The sequence below is a fragment of the Alexandromys fortis genome, unplaced genomic scaffold (assembly GCF_014885135.2).
Source record: "Alexandromys fortis isolate MF-2015 unplaced genomic scaffold, M_Fortis_MF-2015_v1.1 scaffold_27, whole genome shotgun sequence".
Classification (NCBI taxonomy): Eukaryota; Metazoa; Chordata; class Mammalia; order Rodentia; family Cricetidae; genus Alexandromys; species Alexandromys fortis.
In genome coordinates, this window is record NW_026067952.1 from 10,926,611 (window position 1) to 10,953,301 (window position 26,691).

The window sequence follows — 26,691 nt, forward strand, 5'->3', positions numbered from 1 at the left end:
AGAGGAAGCCAGATCTCTGAGTTCTAGAGAAACTCTGTTTCAAACAAACAAATGAACAAAAATGTGAAAACCAGAGTCAGCAAGATGGTTTAATTCATAAAAGCACTTGCTGCATCCCTCATGACTTGCGCTTCTCTGATCTTGCAGTAAAGGAAGTGACTCCCACAAGTTGTCCTCTGACCTCTGCAAATACACAGATGTGTACAGCAGACCTGAGCTTAGACACACACATAATAAAGAAAAAATAAATTTAAAAAATTGTACTGGGGGCGGTGGTGGCGCAAGCCTTTAATCCCAGCACTTGGGAGGCAGAGGCAAGCGGATCTCTGTGAGTTCGAGACCAGCCTGGTCTACAAGAACTAGTTCCAGGACAGGCTCCAAAACCACAGAGAAACCCTGTCTCGAAAAAACAAAAACAAAAAAAAAACCTGTCTTGAAAAAAACAAAAATAAGTATGTAAATAAATAAAATTACAAAAAAAATTGTACTGGTTAGTTTTTTTTTTTGTCAATCTGGAAAAAGGAACCTCAGTAAAAAACATTCCTCCAGGGGGCTGGAGAGATGGCTCAGAGGTTAAGAGCATTGCCTGCTCTTCCAAAGGTCCTGAGTTCAAGGCTCACAACCATCTGTAATGAGGTCTGGTGCCCTCTGCTGGCCTGCAGGTATACACACAGACGGAATATTGTATACATAATAAATAAATAGTTAAAAAAATATATTCCTTCAGACTGGCCTGTTAGGCAAGTATGTGAGGGCGTTTCTTAATTAACAATTTATGTAGGACAATCCTACCCACTTAGGCCATGCCATCCCTGGGCAGGGTGTGTAAGAAAGCAAACTAAGTAACCTCTAGCAGCAAGCCAGTAAGCGGAGTTCCTCTGTGATCTCTGCTTCATCCAGTTCCTGATTCCAGGTTCTAGGTTCTCTCAGAGATGAACTATGATCCAGACATGAAAGCCTTTCCTTTCTGAGTTTATCACAGCAGTAGAAAGCAAACAAAACCAGAAACACAGCCTTGGAACAGAAGGAACAACTGTCTAATATGCACAAAGCCCTGGGTTCAATCTCCATTTATTCTTGGTGGCCAGAAGGCTGGGAAAATGGTTCAGTGCTATACAAACATGAGAGCTGAGTTTGAATCCCCAGGCACTAGGCAGGACACCCATTACTTGGGGAGGGGAAAGAGACAGGCAGATCATGGTGCCTCCCTGGCCAGTCAGTTGAGTCAAAATAACAAATTTCAGGTTCAGTGAGTGACTGTCTCAAAAATAAGGTGGACAGTGTTAGAGGAATCCATTTAATCTTCCTCCCACATGCATATACAGGCAAATGACCACCATACATGCACACATAAGCAAATGCACTTGAAAACATGCACATACATGCATACACTACCCCCACACAAAAATACATAAGTAGCTGAAAATATTTAAAAAAATTATAGAATCAGTAATTCTGTCCACAACCAGTATAAATGCAACCAAACTACATTTTCTTTTATTTCTGAGGTAGCAGGGACTGAACTCAGGGCCTCACCTATACCAAACAAGCATTCTCTCACTAAATTCACTCTCCAATCCCAGGATCTTCGATCCTAATAGCATGGACAGTTTCTGCCAAGTCTTTTCCTTTGACTCTCCTACACCACAGAAGTCAGTCAGTCTATTCTGAGATAACTATCACAAGGGCTTAAGCTCTTCGTTAAAAACACTCAAAAGGTTTGTGTTCTGAAACTTCTGTGCTTTGGAGCACTAAGAAATAACCAAATTCTAGGATGCCCTCAACTACAACTATCTTTGTAGCAGTCCTGTTTTTCTTTTTCTTCTTTTCAGGCAGGGTTTCACATAATTAGAGCTTGCCTCAAATTCACTATGCAGCAGTTAAAATAACCTTGAACCTCTGATACCCATGCCTCTACTTCTCCACCTCTATTTATCCAGTGATGGGAATCAAAGCCAGGACTTTGTGCATGCTAGACAACTCTACCAACTGAACTTGAATCTTAGCTGGTTAGTTTGGATTTTTTGGGTCAGGATTTCACTCTGTAGCTCATGTTGACCTGGAACTCTTTATGCCAAGCTCTATTCCAGTTCTCAGTAATCTTTCTACCTTAGCCTCCCAGCTACTGAGATTACAGGTATATGCCACCAAACCCAGGTATGTTTAATTTTGAAGACTGCTCTCCAAATATTCAATATGACTCTTAGAATAATCCCCAGATACCAACATTATCAGTGACCACATTTATAGAATATTCAAAGTATCTGACAGCCAGAGGACAAAAGGCAATTAAAGCTAGTCAGTCACAGTTGCAGGGACCTGTACTTTCAGCATTTAGGAGGCTACTCCATCAATTCAAGGTCAGCCTTAGTTACCAGACACCTTGTCACACAAAACAAACAAAATTCAGCAATGCAATCAAAACCCTCAGCATCTCAATCTAATGACCCTGAAGGGAGACCCACACCGCCCCCAGGAAACAAGAGGGACTGTGATGACATGGGTGCTGTCCCCACCCATCTCTCATCTCCATCTGCCTTTGCTCCTCTTTCAGACAGGTAGCCAGGAGCGAGAAAGCTTTTCTTCCCAGGGCAATCCATGATCCACTTTCCCGTAACTCTTCATCAAACAGAAAAAGGGGGGAACAAGTGTGACCCAGGGATCCCCCTATCAAAGAGAAAAGACGGACCTGTTTTCTAAACTTAAGTTTCCCTGCATCTTCCGAGACTGAAGAAGCCAGAGAACATACCACAGCACCGCTCTATCAGTGCTGGTGAGACACCCTCCCTCAAATGCTTTAATTAACAGGACAAAAAACATAAAAGTACCAGTTCTTTAACCGGTCCCGAGCTTCCAACTGGGCTCCCACTTCAAAGCTGATTCCTCGTCTGTTAGGTGGATGCTTTGTCATTTTCAGTCATCAACAGGGCTGCTTTTGTTCTCCTAAAAAAAAACAATTAAATATTGATGAAACTTGGGAAAGTCTGCCCAGCGTGTAGCATCACCACCACAAATTTAAAAAAAAAAAAAACAACCAAGCAGGCATTATTCAAAATACCAAGCCCCCTTCTATTGGGTGACCCCACTAGCAGCACTCCTCCACCGTGTCCACCGTGGGCAGCCAGTGAGCTCTGAAAACTCAGAGGGCTCTCTCAGCAAGGATTCTAAGGCTCACCTCTGATGCTCTTGTGATCAAGTTCAACTACTCAATGACACATTCAACAAATATTTATTCAGAAATTTAGTCAAGACCTAAAGGCGAACAGTTCTTACCCTCAAGGAGCCTTCATATTAAAATGTAGCCAATAAAAAGAAGTCAGTTCAAGCTGCAATTGCTATAAAAAGTAAAGTGCTACAAAGGAAGCAAATGTAAGCTGAGATATGAGGCAATAATGGAGGCTTGGGCCTGTAGTGCTGGCTCCCTGGAGGCTGAAAGAGGACCACTGATGCCAACCCTGAACAACAAAGCAAGAATGAAAGCTGGCACCCAACCCTACTTTTGGAAAACTAGACAACGAGTTACAGGGCTGAGGACATAGCTCAGCTGGTAGAGTGCTGACCTAGCACGCATAAGGCCCTATGTTGGATTCCCAGCACCCAATAAAGCCAAGCATGGTGACCCGCCTATACTCAAAGCAAGTAAAGGCAGAGGGTTAGTATTCCTCCCTTGTCAATCTGTCACTCTCAAAAGGTTTCCTTACTTTTCTTTAATAAATCTGTTTCTAGGGCTGGAGAGATGGCTCAGAGGTTAAGAGCATTGCCTGCTCTTCCAAAGGTCCTGAGTTCAATTCCCAGCAACCACATGGTGGCTCACAACCATCTGTAATGGAATCTGGTGCCCTCTTCTGGCCTGCAGACATACACACAGACATAATATTGTATACATAATAAATAAATAAATAAATATTTTTAAAAATGTACATTAAAAATAAATAATTTAAAAAAAATCTGTTTATGGGTTGGAAAGATGGCTCAGAAGTTAAGAGCACTCACTGGCTGCTCTTGCAGAGGTCCTGAGTTCAATTCCCAGCAACCACATGGTGGCTCAGAACCCTCTATAAAGAGATCTGGTACCCTCTTCTGGCATGCATTCATACATGCAGGCAGGACACCGTATACATAATAAATAAATCTTTTAAAAAATAAATAAATAAATCTGTTCCTTTCCAGGGCTGGAAAGATGGCTCAGTAGTTAAAGCCAATGGCTGCTCTTTCAGAAGACCTGGGGTCAATTTCCAGCACCCATATGGCAGGCAGCTCATATCCTTCGGTAACTCAGGTTTCAGAGACCCCCAACACCCTCTTCTGGCTTCTGCAAGAACCAAGCACGTACACAGTACACAGACATGCATTCAAACAAAACACTGATACACATAAAATAAACTCTATTTTTCTTGCTAAAAAAAAAAAAAAAAAAGTTCCTGGTCATCCTCTTACCTAGGGAGTTTGTAGCCAGCCTTAGCTACAAGAGACCTTACCATAAAAAGAACAAGGAAAAATAAACAGAGAGTCCTAGAGCTGCATGCACACCTCAGCAAGTACTAAAACACTTGCCTTGTATTTGCTACACAAGGTCCTGAGTCCCATTCCAGCACTAAAGAAAGAAAGGGGGGGGTGTCAGGGTAGTGCGCACCTTTAATCCAACACTTCAGAAGAAGAGGCAGGTAGGTCTCTGTGAGTTCCAGGGCAGTCATTACTACACAGTGAGAGTCAAATAAATATAAATAAAGTGATCTCAAGTAACTAAATAAACCTGAGCATGGTGGTATGCTGTGTAATGTTCCTTTACACTGTGTGGATATATGTGGCTATGATTGCTTTAATAAAGACGCTGACAGGCCAATAGCTGGGCAGGAGAGTCAGACTAGGAGAATTCTGAGATGAAGGACTCTGGAGTCACCAGCAGATACAGAGAGAAGCAAGATGGACATGCTGTACTAAGAGAAGGCATGAACTATAGGATAAGCATTTATAATTAATATTAAGCCTTCATGTTGGCTACCTGGGAGTGGCCTGAGAGACAGAAACTTCGGCCAACAGTGGTTTATGCCTTTAATCCCAGCACTCCAGAGCAGGGGGATCTCTGGACTCAAGACCAGCCTAGTCCACACAGTGAGTTCTAGAACAGCCAGGTCTACACAGAGAACCCTGTCTCACAAACCATCTAAATGAAGCAGGACAATGGTGGCACATGCCTTTAATTCCAGCACTTGGGAGGCAGAAGCAGACTAAACTGTGAGTTCAAAGCCAGCCTGATCTATAGAGTGAATTTTGTGTAACAGTCAGGGCTATTACACAAAGAAACCACATCTTGAAAAACCAAACAACAACAAAAACTAAATAAATAGGCCGGGCGGTGGTGGCGCACGCCTTTAATCCCAGCACTCGGGAGGCAAAGGCAGGCGGATCTCTGGGAGTTCGAGGCCAGCCTGGTCTACAAGAGCTAGTTCCGGGACAGGCACCAAAGCTACAGAGAAACCCTGTCTCGAAAAAACAAGAAAAAAAAACTAAATAAATAAATGAAAAGGAGGAGGGCCTGATTAACATGCTGTTCTTTCAGAGGACCAAAGTTCAGTTCCCAACATCAGACAGATCACAACCACCTGTATCCCCAGCTCCAGGAGATCCAATGCCCTCCTCTAGCTTCCACAGGCACCAACATACACACATACATAAAAATTAATCCTTAAAAAAAAGGCAAGCCAGGCATTCTGACACCCACCAAAATCCCAGTTCTCAAGAAGCTGAGGTAGAAGAAACACAAAGAATATTATGCCAGCTTTATCTATCTCATGAGTCCAGTTTAACTAAACTTTAATCCCAGCACTCTAGAGGCAGAGGCAGGCTGATATCTGTGAATTTCAAGACAGCCAGAGCTACAGAGACCAATTTATTATATCTCAAAAAGAGTAAATAAATTAAGGAGTTCAAGGTTATGCTCAGCTACATTTCAACTTCCAGTTCTAGGCCAGATTTGACTAAATGAATTCTATAGTGCACAAGGCCCTGTATTCAATTCCCAGCACAGCAAAAGAAAAAGAGTAGGCCATCAAGTCTGATGTGTTAACACATGTGTGAAATCAAAGGAAGCCAGAGGCAGGAGGATCACTGAAAGTTCAATACCAGCCAAGACTACATTGTGAAGCCCCGTCTCAGAGAAAAATAAATAAATAATAATATAGGCATAAAGCAGAAACTGATGAATGAAGATGATCAAATTATTTCCAGGGGCTCCTGAAAAGTCTCCATGGTGTTGAACAGTCGAGGGCCAGGTATGGTGGTAAATAACTGTAATCCCAGCATTGGAGAGGCAGAGCCAAGGAATCTCTGTGAGTTTCAGGCCCACCTGGTCAACATACATATCAAGTTCCAGGTCAGCCAGGGCTACGGAATTAAGGTCCTAGCTCAAACAATACTAAATTAAACTTTAATCTTTAAAAAAGTCTCACATGAGGGGCTGGAGAGATGGCTCAGAGGTTAAGAGCACTGGCTGCTCTTCAGAGGTGCTGAGTTCAATTCCCAGCAACCACATGGTGGCTCACAACCATCTGTAACGAGATCTGGTGCCCTCTTCTGGCCTGCAGGCACACATACAGGCAAAATACTGTGTACAAAATAAATAAATATTTTTTTTTTTTTAAAAGTCTCACATGAGATGGTGAGATGGCTCAGTGAATAAAAGCACTTACTGCCAAGCCTGAGGATCTGAGTTCGATCCCTGGAACCCAGATGGTGAGAAGAGAAAACACATTTCATCTGTGCTGTGCTATGTACAAACACAAACACATATAAAACGCAAAAACAATTAAATGTAAAAAAAATCGTAGCCAGGCAATAGTAGTACACAACTTTAATCCTAGCACTTGGGAGGCAGAGGCAGGTGGATCTCTGTGAGTTAAAGGCCAGCCTGGCCTACAGAGAGAGTGCCAGGACAGGCTCCAAAACTACCAAAACAAATTTTGGAACAAAATTTGGGGACAAGTATGGTGGGGCATGTCTTTAATTGCAGCACTTGGAAGGCAAGGCCAGTCCAATCTATATGGTGAGTACTAGGAAAGCCAGGACTACATAGTGAGACTTCGCTTTTTTTTTTTTTTCCAGCCAGGCCTTTGGGAAGCAGAAGCAGGAGGATCCCAGTTCAAAGCTACATAGAGATTCAAGCCAGCCTAGACTACAGAGACCCTATCTCCAAAAAACAAAACAGTATAATTTTTTAAAAATATTTATTTACGGGGGCTGGAGAGATGGCTCAGCGGTTAAGAGCATTGCCTGCTCTTCCAAAGGTCCTGAGTTCGATTCCCAGCAACCACATGGTGGCTCGCAACCATCTATAATGAGGTCTTCTGGCCTTCAGGCATACACACAGACAGAATATTGTATACATAATAAATAAATAAATATTTAAAAAAATATTTATTTACTTATTTATTATGNAATATTCTGTCTGTGTGTGTGCTTGCAGGCCAGAAGAGGGCACCAGACCTCATTACAGATGGTTGTGAGCCACCATGTGGTTGCTGGAAATCGAACTCAGGACCTTTGGAAGAGTAGGCAATGCTCTTAACCACTGAGCCATCTCCCCAGCCCCCAAAACAGTATTATTTTAAAATATATTTTTTACTTTAACATTCAGGGGTTTTTAATCATATATATATGTATATATACATATATATGAATAATTTTATCCTTAGGTTTTTCAAGACGGTTTCTCTGCGTAGCCCTCGTTATCTATCTGTCTGTCTATCTATTTATCTATTTATGTTTAGGGTTTTTCAAGACGGTTTCCCTGTGTAGCCCTGGCTGTCTTTAGGTTTTTCAAGAGGTTTCTCTGTGTAGCCCTGGCTGTCCTGGAACTCTCTGTAGATCAGGCTGGCCTCGACCTCAGAGATCCACCTGCCTCTGCCTCCCAAGTGCTGTAATTGGCATATGCCACCACCACCCAACTACATTTAGTTAACAAATAAAAATAATTTTAATTCATCTATTCTTCAGTTTACAAAGAGGAAAAGAGTGTATGCTCAATATGGAAATGTTCTTTCTATACGGACACGGAATTTCCCAAGAGGAAAAGTGCCTGATACAATCTGTAGGATTCTACTGTCAAGACTTCGGCATAACTTCAAAATACTCCTTACATTCAAACTCTCTAAAACAGGAACCCACTGGTCCAAAGGAGACAAGGAGTCCAGTTTATTTACTTAGACACAGTGCTCTTTCAATGCCCTGAGTCAACAGTAATGAAAGCTTTAATACACACTGTGGCACACAGTTCAAAGGGAGAAATAACTATAGCCCATTAGGACAAAGAGACAACTTCCTTTGTTAACAAAAATTGTTCTGACTAAGGACAAAAAGGTTAAAAAAAAAAAGCATGCTAAAAATGAATTATAGTGAGTGACAGGGGAAGACACAAAGATCCAATAAGTATGTGATTTATGCCCACATAAGTACCCTAAATTAAAGGAAATGCAAATCAAAAATCAAAACAACCATTTTACTTTTGGGGACAGGGTCTCTCTGTAGCCCAAACTGGTTTGGAACTTGCTATGACTGTACAACTCAAAACTATATATATCAAACTCAAAAGCAATCCTCCTGCCTCAGTCTCTCAAATGCTGAAATTACAGGCACAAGCCTTCATAACTAGGACTTTGTACAAATATTTTCTTTTGCTGTCGTACAAATTTTTAAATGCAAGAATTTATTTGTGGACTGGAAAGATGTCTCTGTAGGTAAACTTGCCACTAAGCCTGAGGACTTAAGTTTAATACCAAAAACTCATATGGTAGAAGGAAAGAACAATCTCCCATAAGCTTTCCTCTGACCTCCACATAGATATTATAAAACTTTAGGGGCTGGAGAGATGGCTTAGCAGTTGGGAGAACTGGCTGTTCTCCTAGAGGACCCAAGTTCAGTTCCCAGCACCCACATGTCAGCTCACAACTGTTTGTAACTCCAAGATCTGACACCCTCACATAGACCTACATCCACACCAATGCATATAAAATAAAAATAAATACTTTTTAAAAAATTAAAGAACTGGGCCGGGCGATGGTGGCGCACGCCTTTAATCCCAGCACTCGGGAGGCAGAGACAGGCGGATCTCTGTGAGTTCGAGACCAGCCTGGTCTACAGAGCTAGTTCCAGGACAGGCTCCAAAGCTACAGAGAAACCCTGTCTCGAAAAACCAAAAAAAAAAAAAAAAAAAAAGAACTTCATACTTATACTATGTTACTGGACCTTCAAAACCAGGTAATACAATTAAGACTAAATTTTTTGTTCCCATGATACTGAAGTGAGACACAATTGCAGAAAAGATGAAGCATTCAGGCACTAACAGCTTATGCAAGGTTATAGAAAATTATACAAGGGGGGTGGAGAAATGGCTCAGCGGTTAAGAGCCTTGCCAACTCTTCCAAAGGTCCTGAGTTCAATTCCCAGCAACCACGTGGTGGCTCACAACCATCTGTAATGAGGTCTGGTCCCCCTTCTGGCCTGCAGGCATGCACGCAGACAGAATATTGTATGCATAATAAATTAAAAAGAAAAGAAAAAATAGGAAAACTATACAAGGCAGAGCTGGAGAGACAGAGAAGAGTACTTGTCACTCTTGCAGAGGACCTGAGTTCAGTTCCCCACACCTACACTGGGCAGCTCATGATAGCCAGGGAATTTGATGCCTTCTTCTAGCCTCTGTGGGTATCTAAACACAAGAGACATACTCACATAGGCACACATATCCATAAATAAAAATCGACATGAATCTAACCAAAAAAAAATTATCCAAGCACGAGAAATCCCTGTTATCAAAAATAAGATTATCCTAGAAGCAGATATGGTTGTGCTTATATTCATAGAGGCAAAATTGGAATAAAGGAATATAAAGCCCCTGAAGTCTTTCAAAGGCTGTGCCAGCATTATCACACCTTTTACAACAAGCAGAAATACTTAGGTTTTCAGAAAGGACCAAAGCTAATGTGGGTCCTGTGGAGAGGAAAGTGAAACATGGCTGGGGCTCTAACTGTAGCCTTCTTTTAATCCTCAAGCTGGAAGGCAAGGGCACGTCACTTCCATCAGAAGACTACACAACCCAGAACACAAGAAACCAAGAGTCTCTTACAGCTAGGCAGTGGTGGCACACGCCTTTATTCCCAGCACTCAGAAGGCAGAGGCAGATGAATCTCTGTGAGTTTGAGGCCAGCCTGGTCTACAAGAGTTAGTTCTAGGACAGGCTCCAAAACTATAGAGAAACCCTGTCTCGAAAAACAAAACACAAACAAACAAACAAACCAACAGTCTCTTACATCCAGTTCTGGAGAAATCTAGAAATAATGCTCACATTTAGGAACTGAGTATTTTTTCATTTAAAAATTTTTACTACACTTTTATTTATTGTGTGTATGTCTAGGTGTGGGCCCATGTGCCACAGTATCCATGTGGAAGTCAGAAGGAAAGTGGTGGGAAGTTTCCAATACAGAGAAGGAAAATTAAGGACATTCTAGGACATTCACATAGCAAGAATCTGACCCAGAATTAGTTTTTTTTTTTTTTTCTTAATTATTTAGTCCTTTTAAAGAAGGGTTTTACTATGTAGCCCTGGCTGGCCTAGAACTCACTTTTTAAATTGCTTACCTCTGCCTCCCAAGTGTTGTCCAGATCCATAATTACTACTCCAATTGTGTTTATGAGCTACCTCCTCAAGCCTTCCTTCCTGTTTTCTATGGCGCTAATGGCCTCTATCCTGGGCGTTGTGAAGATCAGACCAGAAAAGTCTCTAAGGTCCCATTAAAATGCCTAGCACACGTCTGAGGGACATGGCATAGGATGTATGCTTTGGCAAGCATGGCTATGAGTATCATTCCCAGAACCTTAAAAAGATAAAATAAAAGCCAGACTCCATGAAGCAAGCCTGAGAGATGGAGACAGAGCTTCGAGCTCATCCTCCACTGCGTAGTGTCTGAAGCAAGTCTGTGCCACAAATAAATACATCCGAAGCTATTCCCAACAAGTGGTTTCAGGAAGGACTCTTTCCTAGTTCACACTAAAAGAGCTCCATTAGTCTATTAAATCAGTCTATTAAAATAGAATTGGGGTTACAGATGGTTGTGAGCCCCCATGTGGGTGCTGGGAATCAAATGCAGGTCCTCTGGAGGAGGGGTCAGTGCTCTTAACTGCTCAGTCATCTACAAAGCCGTGTGTGTGTGTGTGTGTGTGTGTGTGTGTGTGTGTGTGTGTGTAAGTATATATATATATGTGAATGTTTTAAAAGACTTTCTTTTATGTAAGTATCTTTCTTATATGTATGTTTGTGTATCACAAACATGCCTGGTGCCTGTGGAAGTTAAAAGGGATGTTGGATCCCCTAGAACTAGAATTTCAGAGAGTGGTGGGGTTTTTTTTTTTAGATTTATTTATTTATTTATACAGTATCCTGCCTGTAGGCCAGAAGAGGGCACCAGATCTCATTATAGGTGGTTTTGAGCCACCATGTGGTTGCTGGGAATTGAACTCAGGACCTCTGGAAGAGCAAGCAGTCAGTGCTCTTAACCACTGAGCCATCTCTCCAGCCCTCAGAGAGTTGTTAACTGCTGTGTGGGTGCTAGTTGAACCCAAACAAGGGTTCTTAACCACTCAACCACCTCTCCAGTTCCCAAGAGGATTGTGGGTTTTTTTATATAAGATTTTTCTTTACATGAATAAGTATTTTGCCTGTATGTACATGTTTACCACCTGTATACACTGCCCACAGAGTCATCACACACATATGGACCTAGAGTTACAGAGGTTTCTAGTCTTCGGACATGGGTTCTGAAAACTGACCCCCAAGACTTCTGCAACAGTAGTAAATGCTCTTCACCACTGAGCCATCTCTCCAGCCTTAGAAAAAAGGGGTTTTACTTGGGGGAGGAGTATTTTGTTTTTTGAGACAGTTTCTCGTAGCTTTGGAACCTCTCCTGGAACTCACTCTGTAAACCAAGCTAGCCTCGAACTCACAGTGATCTAGATCTGCCTGCCTCTCGAGTGCTGGGATTAAATGCATGTGCAACCAACACCAGGCCAATAATAGAGGTTTTAAAATGCTTTCTAGCTGGGCGGTGGTCGTGCACGCCTCTAATCCCAGACTCAAGAGGCAGAGACAGGCAGATCTCTTTGAGTTCAAGGCCAGCCTGGACTACAAAGTGAGTTCCCAGGACAGCCAGAGCTACACAGAGAAACCATCTTGAGGAAAAATAAATAAAATAAATAAATAAACAACAACAACAAAAAGCTTTCTGGTGCCTTTGGGATAGCTCATTGAGTAAAAGCACTTGATGAACAATGTAAACCTAACAAGCTGACTTCTATTCCTGCATCTACGTAAAGACGGAAGGAGAAAACTGATGCTACAAAAGTTGTCCTCTGCAGGACGCCTTTAATCCCAGCACTCGGGAGGCAGAGGCAGGTGGATCTCTGGGAGTTCGAGGCCAGCCTGGTCTATAAAGGGAATTCCAGGACAGGCTCCAAAGCTACAGAGAAACCCTGTCTCGAAAAACCAAAAAAAAAAAACAAAAAAAAAAAAAAAAAAAAAAGTTGTTCTCTGATCTCCATACGGGTACCATAGCACACAGCCCACCCCAACCCACCCATGCATCCTACACATATAATAATAAATAAAATAAGGTACACCTGACACAAGAAGGTTGCCCCAAGTTTCAGGTAACCTGAAGTACACAGTGAAACACTGATTGGAAATCAACAAAAAATGCATTCTGAGAAACCAAGCTTTTCTTTTATAATTAAATGGGTTGAGCTTACTCATGCCACATTACTGAGAATGAGCTGGTTGAATCAGTAGAACTTTCCAGAATCAGTGGGAGAACCTGGTGTCCAGGCTTTTCCCTGGAATACTTTTTCTCTATGACCTCTAGCCTATTACTCAGCCTCACTAAGGGAACATCTTACCCTCACAGTCCCGCCTCCCCCTTCCCCATCACTGTGCAGGAAGGCCTCCAGCCTGACACAGGCAGTGCCCTGAACTCCTTTCTCCCATCTTTCCTTTCTTGTGTTTTTCTTTCTTTTTTGCAACAAGGTCTTATTCTGTAGCCAAACTCTTGCCTCAGCTTTTCAAGTGGCCAAGATTAAACATCCGGCACTATTCCATTTTCTGGTAACCTTCTGTAGGCCCTACTGCAAGGTTTCTTCATTACCAAGGGGTACCCAATTAAGGACCCCCACTTTTATAATTTTTTTTATTATTTCTTAGATGGAATCTCATGTAGCTGAGGATGTCCTTGAACCTGGACCCTCCTGCTGCCTCTACCTCCTGACAGCTGTGATTATACATGAACACAAACATGTATATACATCCCACATACACACAAGCAGGGAGGGCTTGGTAACTTGGGAGGTGGAGGCAGGAGATTCAGTCTGAGGCCAGTTCTGAGTACAGAGGGACAGTCTAATCTCTGGAAGCCAGGCTGGGCTGTATGAGAACCAAGAACTGAACTTAGTCTGACTCCAGATAACAACTACATGCCAAACCAAACGGGTCTACAAAGATGGGAGCTGGAAAGCAGGGAAGGAGGGAAGTCTATCTAAGTAGTTATGAGCCAGGACTCTGCAGTAGGGTGGCCCAGATTGGGATCACATAATGCTGAGCAAGCTATTTTGTCCCTAAGCCTCAGTCTCCTCCCCTAAAATATGGAGTATTGAAACCTAGTGTATACCTTCACACAGGTTTACAAAAGCCTGACTCACAATAAGCTGTCAAGACTATTGATCTTGCAGCTCTTAGCCCTACTAATCCAAACTGCTTGTAGTTCCAACCTCTAGAACCCTTGCAGAAAAGCCCCCCTGGTTCATTAGACTTGGGCACAGTCATCAGTATCAGTACCTCTCAACAAGGTATCAGTTCTATACCCTCCCATGACATCTGACCTGCTCAATCACAACTCAATACTGGTTTCAGCTGAACTCTTCCAGAAGGTAAGGAACTCTTGTTTGTTTTGCTTTGCTCTGTTTTTTGAGATAGGGTTTCTCTGTAGCTTTGGAGCCTGACCTGGCACTCGCTCTGTAGACCAGGATGGCCTCAAGCTCACAGAGATCTTCCTGCCTCTGCCTCCTGAGGGCTGGGATTAATGGCGTGCGCCACCACCACCTGGCAGGTAAGGAACCCTTAATGGGCACCCTAGCATCTAACAAGCAGTGACGTTATGTGAAATACACTTGTTATGAGGTGACCTCAGCTTCCTCAGAAGGAAAGTGGAACAAGGTCAAGATTAAAGGACTTCATTGTGCTAAAACTCGGAAAAGAAAAAAAAAAGTTTTGCATAGAAACAAAACATATGAACCATTAATTATTAATACCCTTTGGGGACACAGGGAAGATGGCAAAACCTAAGGAATACAGCACCTAAAAAGAGGCTATTATTTTGTCCCTGAGGTCTGCTAACTTTTGAACTTTTTTTCTTAGGCTCTAAGGACTTCAGCCTGCAAGCCACTCCACTGTCTAGAGACTGCAGACTAGAGGTCTGGAGTGAGACCTGGTTTTGGGATTTGGGGGGAGGGGGGTATTGCCGTTTTGTTTTTTAGTTTTGGTTGATTGGTTTTGTGTCCTGTGCCCCCCCACGCCCCTGCAAAGATGGATCACTTTGTGGCCCTGTCTAGCCTGGATCTTGCTATATTGACCAGGCTGGTTTTGAACTCACAGAAATCTACCTGCCTCTATCTAGCCTCCCAAATAATGGAATTACAGGCATGAGCACCATACTTATAGTGAGTTTTTTTGTAGATTCTTTTTCTTTTCTCCCCTTGTTTCCTGTTATTGCGATAAAGTTTCACTCTGTAGCCCAGGTTAGCTCCTGAAGCAATCCTCTTGCCTTAGCCTTCTAAATATTTAGTTTATAGGCATGAGTCACCATAACCTGGCTACATTTGTGTTCTTTCTGAAAGTCATAGGAAAACACAGCTAAACTAAGTTTTTCCAATAAGCAGCCCTTTCGTTGCTTATAGAATGTTAAAACACATTATTTAATAGACAACTAATTCTCTCTCTTTTTTAATCTCTCTCTTTTGATTTTTCAAGATATGGTTTCTCTGTGTAACAGCTCTGTAGACCAGGCTGACCTCAAACTCAGAGACCCACCTGCCTCTGCCTCCTGAGAGCTGGGATTAAAGGCATGAGACACCACCACCCGGCTTCTCCTCCCATTTTATATTCCTCTCTAAGGCTGGGATTAAAGGCATGCACCAATACTGCCCAGTTTCTATGGTAAACTAGTGCGGCTACTGGGATTAAAGGTGTGTGTCACCACTGTCCGGTCTGTAAGGCTGATCAGTGTGAACTTCAGGCAAGCTTTATTTATTAAAATACCAATGAAATATCACTCACCTAGGTATTTCAATTATCTGTGTACCTACAGAAGCAAGAAAGGTAACTTAATCTACCCAACTGTAGACACACACACCACGACACTGTCTTTTTAAGACAGGGTCTCACTATGCAGCCCTGGCTGACCTGGACTCCCTATGGAGGGAGACCAGACTGAACCTCAAATTCAGAGCCTACCTTCTGAGTGCTACTATTAAAGGTGTAGTAGAATTAAAGAATAGACCTTTTTCATGTAGGAAAGAGACCTCCAAAATCACATTCTTCTCCTTCATTCAAATGCACTCCCCACAGATACCTAGGAGTTGGGCTGAATTCCTAGGATTATGTTCCCTCAAGGAACAAAGGCCTCAGTTTAAAGTCTTCCCCCAACAGAACCTCTGAGTCCTTTCCCAAAGACCACTGACTCAAGCACCACCTCCCTTTCCCACACCCTCCTATTTACGCTTGGTGACTAACACAAGACTCTTACATTTTACAAGCCCTCTGAAAGCTCAGTAGTTCCATTTGGCCAAATAACCAAGGTCCAAATGGAGAGACTCAGGCAAAGATCCAACAAAGCTATTAACGTTATTCCAAGTAAAGGTTTTGATTTTGATGAGGTTACCTCTCTGTTAGTCAAGAACAGACAAAATAGGGGCAGTCCCTGAGAAAGCAACCCAAAGGCAGCACCCCTCATTTCTCTAAGCTTGCAACCTATCAAAATTGAGTGGCTAGCTAAATAAGACACACACACATGTAATCCCAGTACTCTGAAGGCTGAAGCAGGACTACACAGCCAGAGTTACACAACAAAAACCATCTCAAACAAAAAAAAAAAAAAAGGCTAAGACTAGGAGCTGGAGAGTGCTAGCAGCCAGTATTCTTCCCGATGTTCTTCCACAGGACCCCCGTTCAGCTCCCAACACCAACATGACAACTCACAGCCGTCTGTAACTCCAGTTCCAGGGGATTTAACACCCTCTTTTGGCCTCCACGAGTACTGCCTGTACATGACACACATATATATAGATGCAGGCAAAACACCCACATATAAAAAATAAAAACCAATCCAGGCAGTGGTGCACGCCTTGAATCCCAGCACTCGCAGAGGCAGGCGGATCTCTGTGAGTTCGATACCAGCCTGGTCTACAGGAGCTAGTTCCAGGACAGGCTCTAAAGCTGCACAGAGAAACCCTGTCTCAAAAAAAAAAAAAAAAAAAAAAAAAAAAAACAGGGCTGGAGAGATGGCTTAGAGGTTAAGAGCATTGCCTGCTCTTCCAAAGGTCCTGAGTTCAATTCCCAGCAACCACATGGTGGCTCACAACCATCTGTAATGAGGTCTGGAGCCCTCTTCTGGCCTGCAGTCATACACACAGACATAATATTGTATACATAAAAAATAATCTTAAAAAAATTGTTTTTTTGATTTAAGGAGGTGGTGCACTGAACATGTTGGCACACACCACACTAATCCCTACACTTGAAGACAGAGATAGACAGGAGAATCTCTGTAAATTTAAGGCCAGTCTATATAGTAAGTTCCAGTATAGGAAGAGCTATATAGTGATCCCTTATCTCAGAAAAAAACAAATAATTAACACATAAATAAAATTATTTTCTAATTAAAAAAACTTTTTAAGTGATAGAACACTTACCAAGAATGAGAGCATCCTAGGGTCCAGCCCCAGGACCATCAATTATTAAATATACAGATACAGATATCTTCCCCATACGCCTCCCTAAGAAGTGAGGGCACTAAATCAGTAGATCAAATGCACCTTGAAAGCCAGGCAGTAGTGACGCACACCTTTAATCCCAGTACTCAGGAGGCAAAGGCAGACAGATCTTTGAGTTCGAGGCCAGCCTGATCTACAAGAGCTAGTTACAGGACAGGCTCCAAAGCTACAGAGAAACCCTGTCTTGAAAAACAAAAAAAACAAAAAACAAAGAACAAAAAAAAAAAAAAATGCACCTTCAAGTACTGATTTCCAGACCCCATCAGACCCCATAAGTAATGGTTATCAAGACATTCTCAAGGAACTCATTGGAAATCTAGTAGTTTTATTTATGTTACTGGGGATCCATCCAGGAACCCCCACATCCCAAGTAACTATTCTATCATCAAGCTACATTAACCACCCACCTGAGCCATGTTATTCTGTCTCTTTTTGAAACAGGGTCTCACTACGGAGCCCTGACTGGCCTGGAACTCCCTATGTAGAACAGATACCTGGAACAGTAAGCTTCACTCTAACTTTGCCACCAGAGTGCTGGAATCAAAGGCACACACCACCAAGTTCCACCCACAGCGCCTCTAATTTCTGAAAGGTTTTTTATTATTATGTACATGTGTATATGATATCTGTGACTGCAGGAATAAATTTCTGTAGTTGCTGCTCTCCTTCACATTTACATGGATTCCAGGAATCAAAAGCAGGTCATCAGCAAGCACTCTTACTTACTGAACAATCTTACCAGTCCCTGTTTGTCTTCTTTTAGAGGCAAAGTCTTGATATATAGACCGGGCTAGCCTCAAACTCTATCAGGCACATAAACTTATATCTACAAGGCAGATGCAACCCAGGATAGCTATGAATATGGCCCAATGCATTTGCAGATGACTATGTCAGTCATAATGCAATGTCAAGAGGTTAAACACTGCATCTCAAGCTCCCCGCCTCACCCTTTGGAGCAATGGGATTTCAGGTAAATGTGTCAGCTCTAGGATAGGGTTTATTTAACATTTTTTCTAAGATTTATTTATTTATGTATTTTATGTATATGAATGTTCTGTTTGCAAGAAGACTACATGATAGAAGAGGGCATCAGATCCTATATTAGATGGATGTGAGTCACCATATGGTTGCTGTGAATTGAACTCAGGACTTCTGGAAGAGCAACCAGTGTTCTTAACAGCTGAGCCATCTCTCCAGGCCCTCTGGAATAGTTTGTTGTGTCTGTATTTAGTATGTTTTCATAATTCAGAAGCACAATATTAAGCACCTTTAAAATTCAGGAAAATGGTGATTCATTAGTCCCTGCACTTAAGAGGCAGGGACTGGTAGATCTCTATGCCTTAGAGGACAGCTTGGTCCAGGCCAGCCAAAGCTAGAAGTTGAGACCCTGCCTTAAAAATAAACAAACAAATGAATAAATAGAATCTAGGAAGAAATTATCAGGTAACTGGTTTTTGAACAGGGGAGCTAAAAGCACTACAATACACTTTTGAACTTTTTATTTGTTTTGTTTTTTCGAGACAGGGTTTTACTGTCTAGCCGGCTGTCCTGGAACTCACTTTGTAGACCAGACTGGCCTGAATTTAGATATCCACTTGCCTCAATCTCCTGATTGCTGGAATTAAAGGCATGCACTACCACCCAGTCCCTCCAAGTCTTAAAGCAAAGCAAACCATTTTTTGTGTTGTTGTGTGGGACAGTCTCCCATAACCTACCTAGGCAGACCTCACTATGCAGCCAAGAAACGGCCTTTGAATTTTTGATTCCTCTGGGTTCCACCTCCCAAGTGCTGGAATTCTAAACATAATACAATCCACTCCATCTGATTGCTAATTGCCCTTTCACCCTTAAAATTTCATGCTACTTGCCCTGCTAATTAAAAGGGGAAAAGAAAAGGAGGGGGGGGGGACTGGAGAGGGAGCCAGGCAGGATGATACACACCCATAATCCCAGCACTGAAGAGGCAAAGATAGGTAGATTCTCTCAAATTCAAGGCCAACCTGACTTATGCAGGGAGATATGATCTCAAAAAAATATAATAATAATAAGGGCTGGACCTATGGCTCATTGGTTAACAGAACTGGCTGCTCTTCCAGAGGACCCAGGTTAAATCCCCAGCACCCAAACGGAAACTCACAACTGTCTATAACTCTAGTTCCAGGAGAGCCCGCACCTTCTTCTGGCCTCAGAGGACATACACAAAGTACACAGACATACATGAAAGCAAAACACAAAAAATATTTTTAATTAAGATGGAAAAATAACAAATAAATGAGGTGAGGAAAAGAAAAAAATTAAGTAAATAAATTTATTTTTAATCCCACCTCTCAGGAGGCAGAGATAGGTAGATCTCTGTGAGTTCCAGAATAGCCAGATCTATGTGGTAAGACCCTATCTCAAAAAAAAAAAAAGTTTAAAAAGGGGAGGGGGCCGGGCGGTAGTGGCACACGCCTTTAATCCCAGCACTCAGGAGGCAGAGGCAGGCAGATCTCTGTGAGTTTGAGACCATCCTGGTCTACAGAGCTAGCTCCAGGACAGGCTCCAAAGCAACAGAGAAACCCTGTCTCGAAAAAAAAACAAAAATAAATAAATAAATAAAAATAAAAAAATAAAATAAAAAGGGGAGGGGTGTGTACCAGGCAAGATGAGGCAAACCTCTGAGTTGGAGGCCAGCCTGGTCTATATAGTAAAACCTTATCTCAAAATAATAAATGAACAATAAAGGTGCTAAGTGATTGAAGAACCACCTTGATTCCAAAAATGCACACATACATACACATACTTCATACATGTGTGTGCACATGTGCGCGCGCTTAAAATAAGCATTATTTAAAAGCATTTACAAGTAAATGTGGATAAATACAAACTACAGCCTGAAAAACAAACAGCCTCCCTCTTGGTGATGCAGACAGGCAGCTAACATTGAATGGAGAACACAAGTCAGACTTCTTTGAGAACATCAGGTAGTTCTGAATGAAATATATCCCACAACTGACAAGAGTACACAGAGGTAGAAGAATGTTGACACTGGGCATGAAGACAAGCTGGATGTTTGGCTAGAAAGGAGACAGCACCAGCAAAAGTGACTTGGGACAAGGAAAGCATTGGCAGTCTGCCCACAGGAGCACGTGAAGGAAATCAGACCTGCTACTAGGTGCTCCTGCAGGCAACTGGGCTTCTAAACAAGGTCCCTACAGATTAGCATATGCCCAGCGTCCAGCTGGAGAGAATGAAGCCTGGACCCAGGAGCACAAAGTGATTGGCCTGAGGTCACATGTGAGTGTAAGAGCTGGGACCAGTGCCAGATCCAGATCAAATCTGTCACTGAAGATAATCTGACATTCGTGTGAGGAATGGAGGGCTTACAGAGAGATCAGGGACACAAAACGGTCTCGTAGTTCAGGTTCGTCCTGATTAGGGCCTGGAATAGGATCAGGCTGGAAAAGGGCCATAAAGGCTAACAGGTACGAATGAATCAAGAGATTCAGAATGGAAAAAAAAACACGCTGGGCATAAGCAGCAGATGCCTAGAATTCCAGCACCTGGGAGGTAGAGGCAGAAGGACCAGGAGTTCAAATTCAGTCTAGGCTACTTAAGAGAACCTAGCTTAAAAATCTAAAGCAAAGAAACGTCCCCAAAACACAAGGAGAGAGTTTCACAAACTAAGAGCTCATCCAAGAATGTCACCAGATCGCTAGGACTGCCTTCTGGAGCATTTACAGATGAACCAGCAGCTTCCATTCAGGGCCAAGCACCTAGTTTCAGCCTGGCCTTTCTCAGGTCCATTTGAAAAACCAGAAAATCAAAGAGAACTGCAGAGACTCCAGTGGCTTGATGTGGAGAACCCTGACTCCCTTCTCACAGTAACAAGAGAGGAATCAGGAACAAACTGGCTATGCAGTACTTACTAAAATGATTCCATGTCAAAGATTATCCATCAGACTTGGGGTACAAGAGCTCAGTAGAAGAGCACTTGTCTTGAATGTACAATACCTTTAAACAATATATATTTACACACTTAAATCTGGCAATATACAGAGAAACCTGTAATTTTGTAGACAGTTTAAAAAGCTAAAGGTTGGGGGGCTGGAGAGATGGCTCAGAGGTTAAGAGCATTGCCTGCTCTTCCAAAGGTCCTGAGTTCAATTCCCAGCAACCACATGGTGGCTCACAACCATCTGTAATGAGGTCTGGTGCCCTCTTCTGGCCTGCAGGCATACACACAAACAGAATATTGTATACATAATAAATAAATAAATATTAAAAAAAAAGAAAGAGCTGTCCTGTGTTTTAAAAAAAAAAAACTGTCTGGAAAAAGGGAAAACAATACCATTTGGTTAACAATCAGATTTCTGTTTTCACTGAGCACTCCAGCTGAATGTGGATCTGGCTACTCATGTGTTCTTCCCTAATCTTAACACCACCCAAAAACTAGAATGGCATATATTCAGACCCCACCCCACCTACTAAATCTAAGCAGCATTTTAACAAGACAGGTCGGTCATTCTTTTCACATTCAAGATGAGAAGCAGGAATGTAGGACCCTTCAAGGGTGTACTTAAAGCATCATACAGAGAGCAGTAACAGCCAAATAAAGAGACAAACTACCTGTTCACGTAAGCAATCATATTTTATTAGCACCTACTCAGACAGACAGACCTCCAATTTTTTTTTTAAGAAATATACTGAACACAGGATTTATTTCTCTACCTGAAATAACACAACTTAGTTCTAGGGTTTTAATGAACAAAAAATTTGAAGCAGTTTAGCTGTTCCAAAATACAATAACGGTCAATTTTATTCGTTTTCACACCGAGTTCAGGGCACTTCCCCACAAGCTCCATTAATTCCTACAGGTTCCCAGGGGTACCATTACCATCCCCCAGCATCCCTAGGAAGCAGGTGCCTGGCAAATGTCCAGTTTCCAAATGAGATTCAGGACTTGGGTCTTGAAATGCTGTATTCCTGCCCTGTCCTACGATATAGCTTCTCAGACACCAAAGCCCGCCCTCCCCCAGCCTCGCCTCCCGCAGCTGCACTGTCAAGTACTTCCCAAAAGGAAGAAAGGTCAGAGGAGTCATTATCCCCTAAGCATGTGAAACGCCAGCTGTGGAGAAATGAATCAGAGTTCAAGGATGAAAAGCAAAAATCTGGAGGGGAAAAGAGAAATATTAGGGATGAGGACCTATTGAGACAAGATGTCCCAGATATTTACAGATTTTTAAAGTGGGGGTTTGGAGAAAAGACAGGCAGATATTCAGATATTCAAGAAGAATGAAAGAGAAATACACACAGATTTTCTTTTCTTTCTATTCATTCATTCATTTATTTATTTATTTTTGAGGCAGAGTCTCTATATAGCTCTGGCTGCCCTGGAACTCACTTGTAGACTAGGGTGGCCTCAAACTCACAGAGATCTGCCTGCCTCTGCCTCCAAGTGCTGGGATTAAAAGTGGCACCACCACATCAGGCTGCTACACACCGTTTTTCAAGCAGAGAATCAAATCCAGGCCCTCCACACACGGTAGGCAAATACCCCACCACTGAGCTATATCCGTCAGCCCATATGACTTCCTTTCTTGATACAGAGCTAATGGAAGGTAGTTTATGAGCTACAAGGTATACATTACTAGAAAAATCTCCTAACGCCTTCACCCAGAACAGGGAGGTTTAAAAAAAAAAAAAAAAAAAAAGAGGACTTTAATCTCAGCACTCAGGAGGCAGAGGCAGGTGGATCTCTGTGAGTTCGAAGCAAGCCTGGTCTAGAAGAGCTAGTTCCAGGACAGGAACCAAAAAGCTAGAGAAACCCTGTCTCGAAAATAAAAAAAAAAAAAAAAAAAAAAGAGGAACTGGGCGGTGGTGGCACACACCTTTAACCCTAGAACTCGAGAGGCAAAGACACAAAGACAGGAGGATCTCTATGAGTTCGAGGCCAGCCTGGTCTACAAAGTGAGTTCCAGGGCAAGCTCCAAAGCTACAGAGAAACCCTGTCTCAAAAAGAAGAAAGAAAGAAAGAAAGAAAGAAAGAAAGAAAGAAAGAAAGAAAGAAAGAAAGGAAGGAAGGAAGGAAGGAAGGAAGGAAGGAAGGAAGGAAGGAAGAGGCAGAGAGAGAGAGAGAGATAGAGAGAGAGAGATAGAGAGAGAGAGAGAACCAAAACAAAAAAAAAGAGACTGGGCAGCGGTGGTGCATGCCTTTAATCCCAGTCAGGCAAGCAACCTCTGTATGAGTCAGCCTGGTCTACAGAGGGAGTTCCAGGATAGCCAGAGCTACACAGAGAAACCCTCTTGGGGGGTGGGGGGGGGATGAGGAGTGGGGAGGAGGGGGAGGAAATAGAACCTACCTAATCAGATCTGTTTGCTTGATACAGGGTCTTGCTATGTATCCTTAGCTGGCCTGGAACTCTTCAAATGGCCCAGGCAGCCCTCAAACTTGCAACAATCCTCCTGCCTCAATTGCAGGGGTCAGACCCACAAAAACTATTGAGAACTTCACCAGAAACTTACAGGAAGTAAAACATCAGAAGATTAAAAAGTCCTACAAATAACCAAAAAAATTACAAGGGGATTCCTTTATAATTTGACTACAGCAACAGGTCAGGAAGTCTCTTCCTCCAACAAAGAGGAAGAGAGAGGAGAATCATTATCATAACCAGATAAGCAAAACAGTGTCCAACAGGAACCAGAAGCCAGAAAAATGTCTGGATAGGCAGTGAACCAAAAGGGAATTTCTATTTGCAGAAAGATAAACGACATAAAAAAAAGTCCTCATGCAAGCCAGCCATTCTTGCAGAATCCCAACACTTGTGAGGCTGAGGCAGGGGATCCCATGGGTTCAAAGTCAAACTGGACTACTACTCAATAAGTGATAACCTGGACTATTCAGTAAATTCCGGGATAACCTGGACTACTCAGTAAATTCCGGGATAACCTGGACTTCGTGAGACAGGGCCTCACAACAACGAAAACCGCGAGCCTGGAAGGGGATCCAGTCACGGAAGAAAAGATTGGGAGGGGTGACTAAAAGAACTGCCCCGGGGGAGGGCACAGAAAGGCGGTCTGCAGCTCTGCATTCAACAGAGGAAGGAAGACCAAAGAGACACACTGAAGAGCTTGGGAGGGCACATGAAGAGGAATGCGGTTCTAAAGAGGGAAGGAAACGCAAGAGTGAAACTATCTTGAATGGCAGAAAAGCTTAAAAGAAAGAAAAAAGAGGGGCTCAGAAGGAGGACCTGTAAGCTCAGTCCGGGCCACGGCAGCAGGACCATGAATTGGAAAGCAGCCGGCGCTGCACAGTAAGTTCCAGGGGAGCTGCACGGCACGACCTGGTCTCAAAACAGGACGGTTGGCTAGCTGGCCACTTGACACTTGCAGCCAAGAGTGACCACCTGAGGTTGATTCCTAGAACCCACGAAGGGGAAGCAGAGAAATAACATCCTTCAAATTGTCCTGTGGTCGCCTGTCATGGCACACACCAAACAACAACAAAAAAGGACGAGGTGGGAAAATGGGAGAGGGGGTGCTCAAGAATGACCCCATCTAGGAGTAGGAGGATCCAAGAGAAAGGTGTGCCCAGCATTTGCTGCACCCCCAGGGTGATGCTTCCTGCTAAAAGGGGTGCAACTCAAACCTTGAAGCCCAGAAAGTAAACACACTCTCAGACAAGAAAGCGGTCTCCCCCAAGAAACAAGTTAGGTTGGAGAACGCCTGAAATATCACAACCCCAAGGACAGACTTAAGTTCAAGTCAGTGAAACCCCTTATAGGTGAAACAGGAAAACTATGGGCCATAGCATCAGGATTTGGACTACTAGAACCGGAAAGGGATGCTCACCTCAGACTGTAGTAGGGGGGGGGGGGGCACGACACTGGCCCTCAAATTTACTAACTTCTGAAAGCATACCAGTTTAGGGGCCTGGAAAGAAAATTCTTTTCCTCAGAGTTGTGGGAAATAATAAAGTATTCCAAAACTCTGGTTACTGACCTGACTTCTGAGAGACCTATCAGTAGACTGAAAAGGGAGAACTGTTAATTAGGTTTGAATATGGGAGTGTCGCCTCAGAACAGGGGAGCAAAGAAAAGCGAGGATGTCTTCAGTCCGTTCTCAGGGATGGTTAGAAACTGAGAGAAAAATCCCAGGACTACCGCTTAAGGAAGGGGAGCGACGCCCAGATTTTACAAACTATAGAGAAAGGGGACACTCCCATGTTCCCATGTACAGGGTCTTGAGGACAGGGTGTGCTTCCAATAGCAGGATAAGAAGGGCACTACACGAAAACGCGTTTCCACGGCATAAGCAGCAGTGTAGGATGCACCCCAATCTCACTGGTCAAGCTGGGGTTGCAGCTCCAGCACCCCTCCCCACCCCCACTGCCCCGTTCCGCGCCTCGGGCCCGCACCTCGCAGCCCAGCCCCCTCGAGCCGAGCTGATTGGCCGTAGTGGCCGTCACTCCCGCGGGCAGGCGCAGTGATTGGGCGGCGCTCGCACGCCCGCCACGCTCACAGCAGAGGTCCCCGGGCCTCCCTCCGGGGCTAGGTAATCGGGGGCCAGACGGGGAGCGGGACTGAGCCAGGGTCCCGCAGTAGCGGGGGCCTCCGTTCCCGGTACCGCCCGCACGGCGCGCGCGCGGCACGGGGCCTGCCCCCGCCATGGCCCCAGCCAGCTGGCTACGCGTCGCCGCGCCTCGCCACGAGCTCACCTCACGGACCCGCTCCTGCTGCGCCGCTCCAGGACCAACCGACAGAAGGACTGTGCGCGCTGCACACCACGTGACCCCGGGGACGCGCCCAGCGTATCCCCCGCCCCCTACACACGCGCACCATCGCCACCACCAAGTGACGCAGCGGCCCGTCAGCCCCGCCCCGAACACCGCCCCACCCGGTCACCGGGACAACAGTGCGAGCAGGCCACGCCCACCTCCCTGCAGCGGGAACACCCAGTCCGAACTCACCCGTGACCGCTGAGGTCACTAGAAGCCGGGGCCTGGGTGCTGCCCATCTGCCGTCTTAATTCGTCTCCTTAATGCGTCTGAAAATCACCCACTTTCCTCAAGCTCCCGTCACCACTCTCCACGAAGATCGTGATCTTTCCAGTCCGTCCTTCACACGCGAGGGCTTTTCGAAACGCCTTGTTCCCTTCTCCAGATGAAGCGCTAAATCTTCAAGCTCGATTGTCACCAGGCCTTCTCAGTCTCACACATCCAAGTCTGCCCTGCGTGCTCTGCTTCTTTCAAGTCCTCAACTGAGCTTTCTCACCTCTGTCTTGCTTTGCTCTCACCCCTACAAAAGGATTCCAATGGCTGCTGAGGGAGGAAAAAAAAACTGTATTTTGTCTCTAGAGACCAAGGTCCAAGATGCAGACACAACAAAAGAGAGGTTTTCCCAGTTGGACTCAGCAAGTGCCAACAAGCAGTGCTAAAATTGCTATTTACCGGGCACTCATGACTTGATTTAACACTGGAAGCAACCAACCTTGCGCTTCTTAAACTTTATGCTCCTTAACCTATTAATCTATCCTTCCGTATCCTATGCCTTTGCTCATCTGACCACATTTTCTGTTGCTCTGCTTTTCCTGTTTGTTTGAAACAGTCTCAGTGTGTAGCTGCAGCGA

General features: G+C 43.7%; 1 protein-coding gene across 3 annotated transcripts in view; it reads right to left on the reverse strand.

The window, feature by feature from the left end:
* Phf20 (PHD finger protein 20) overlaps positions 1-26,691 on the reverse strand; it is a 103,228-nt gene extending 76,537 nt beyond the window's left edge. For 2 of the 3 annotated variants that reach the window (XM_050150785.1, XM_050150780.1), the window contains exons 1-2: positions 25,781-25,923; positions 2,829-2,943 (exon numbers count right to left, since the gene is read on the reverse strand). In XM_050150785.1, coding sequence (XP_050006742.1) covers positions 2,829-2,911 — 83 coding nt within the window. In that variant the 5' untranslated portion in view covers positions 2,912-2,943; positions 25,781-25,923. Of the gene's footprint in view, positions 1-2,828; positions 2,944-25,780; positions 25,924-26,032 lie in introns of those variants that run through there. The other variant, XM_050150781.1, reaches the window with a different exon arrangement.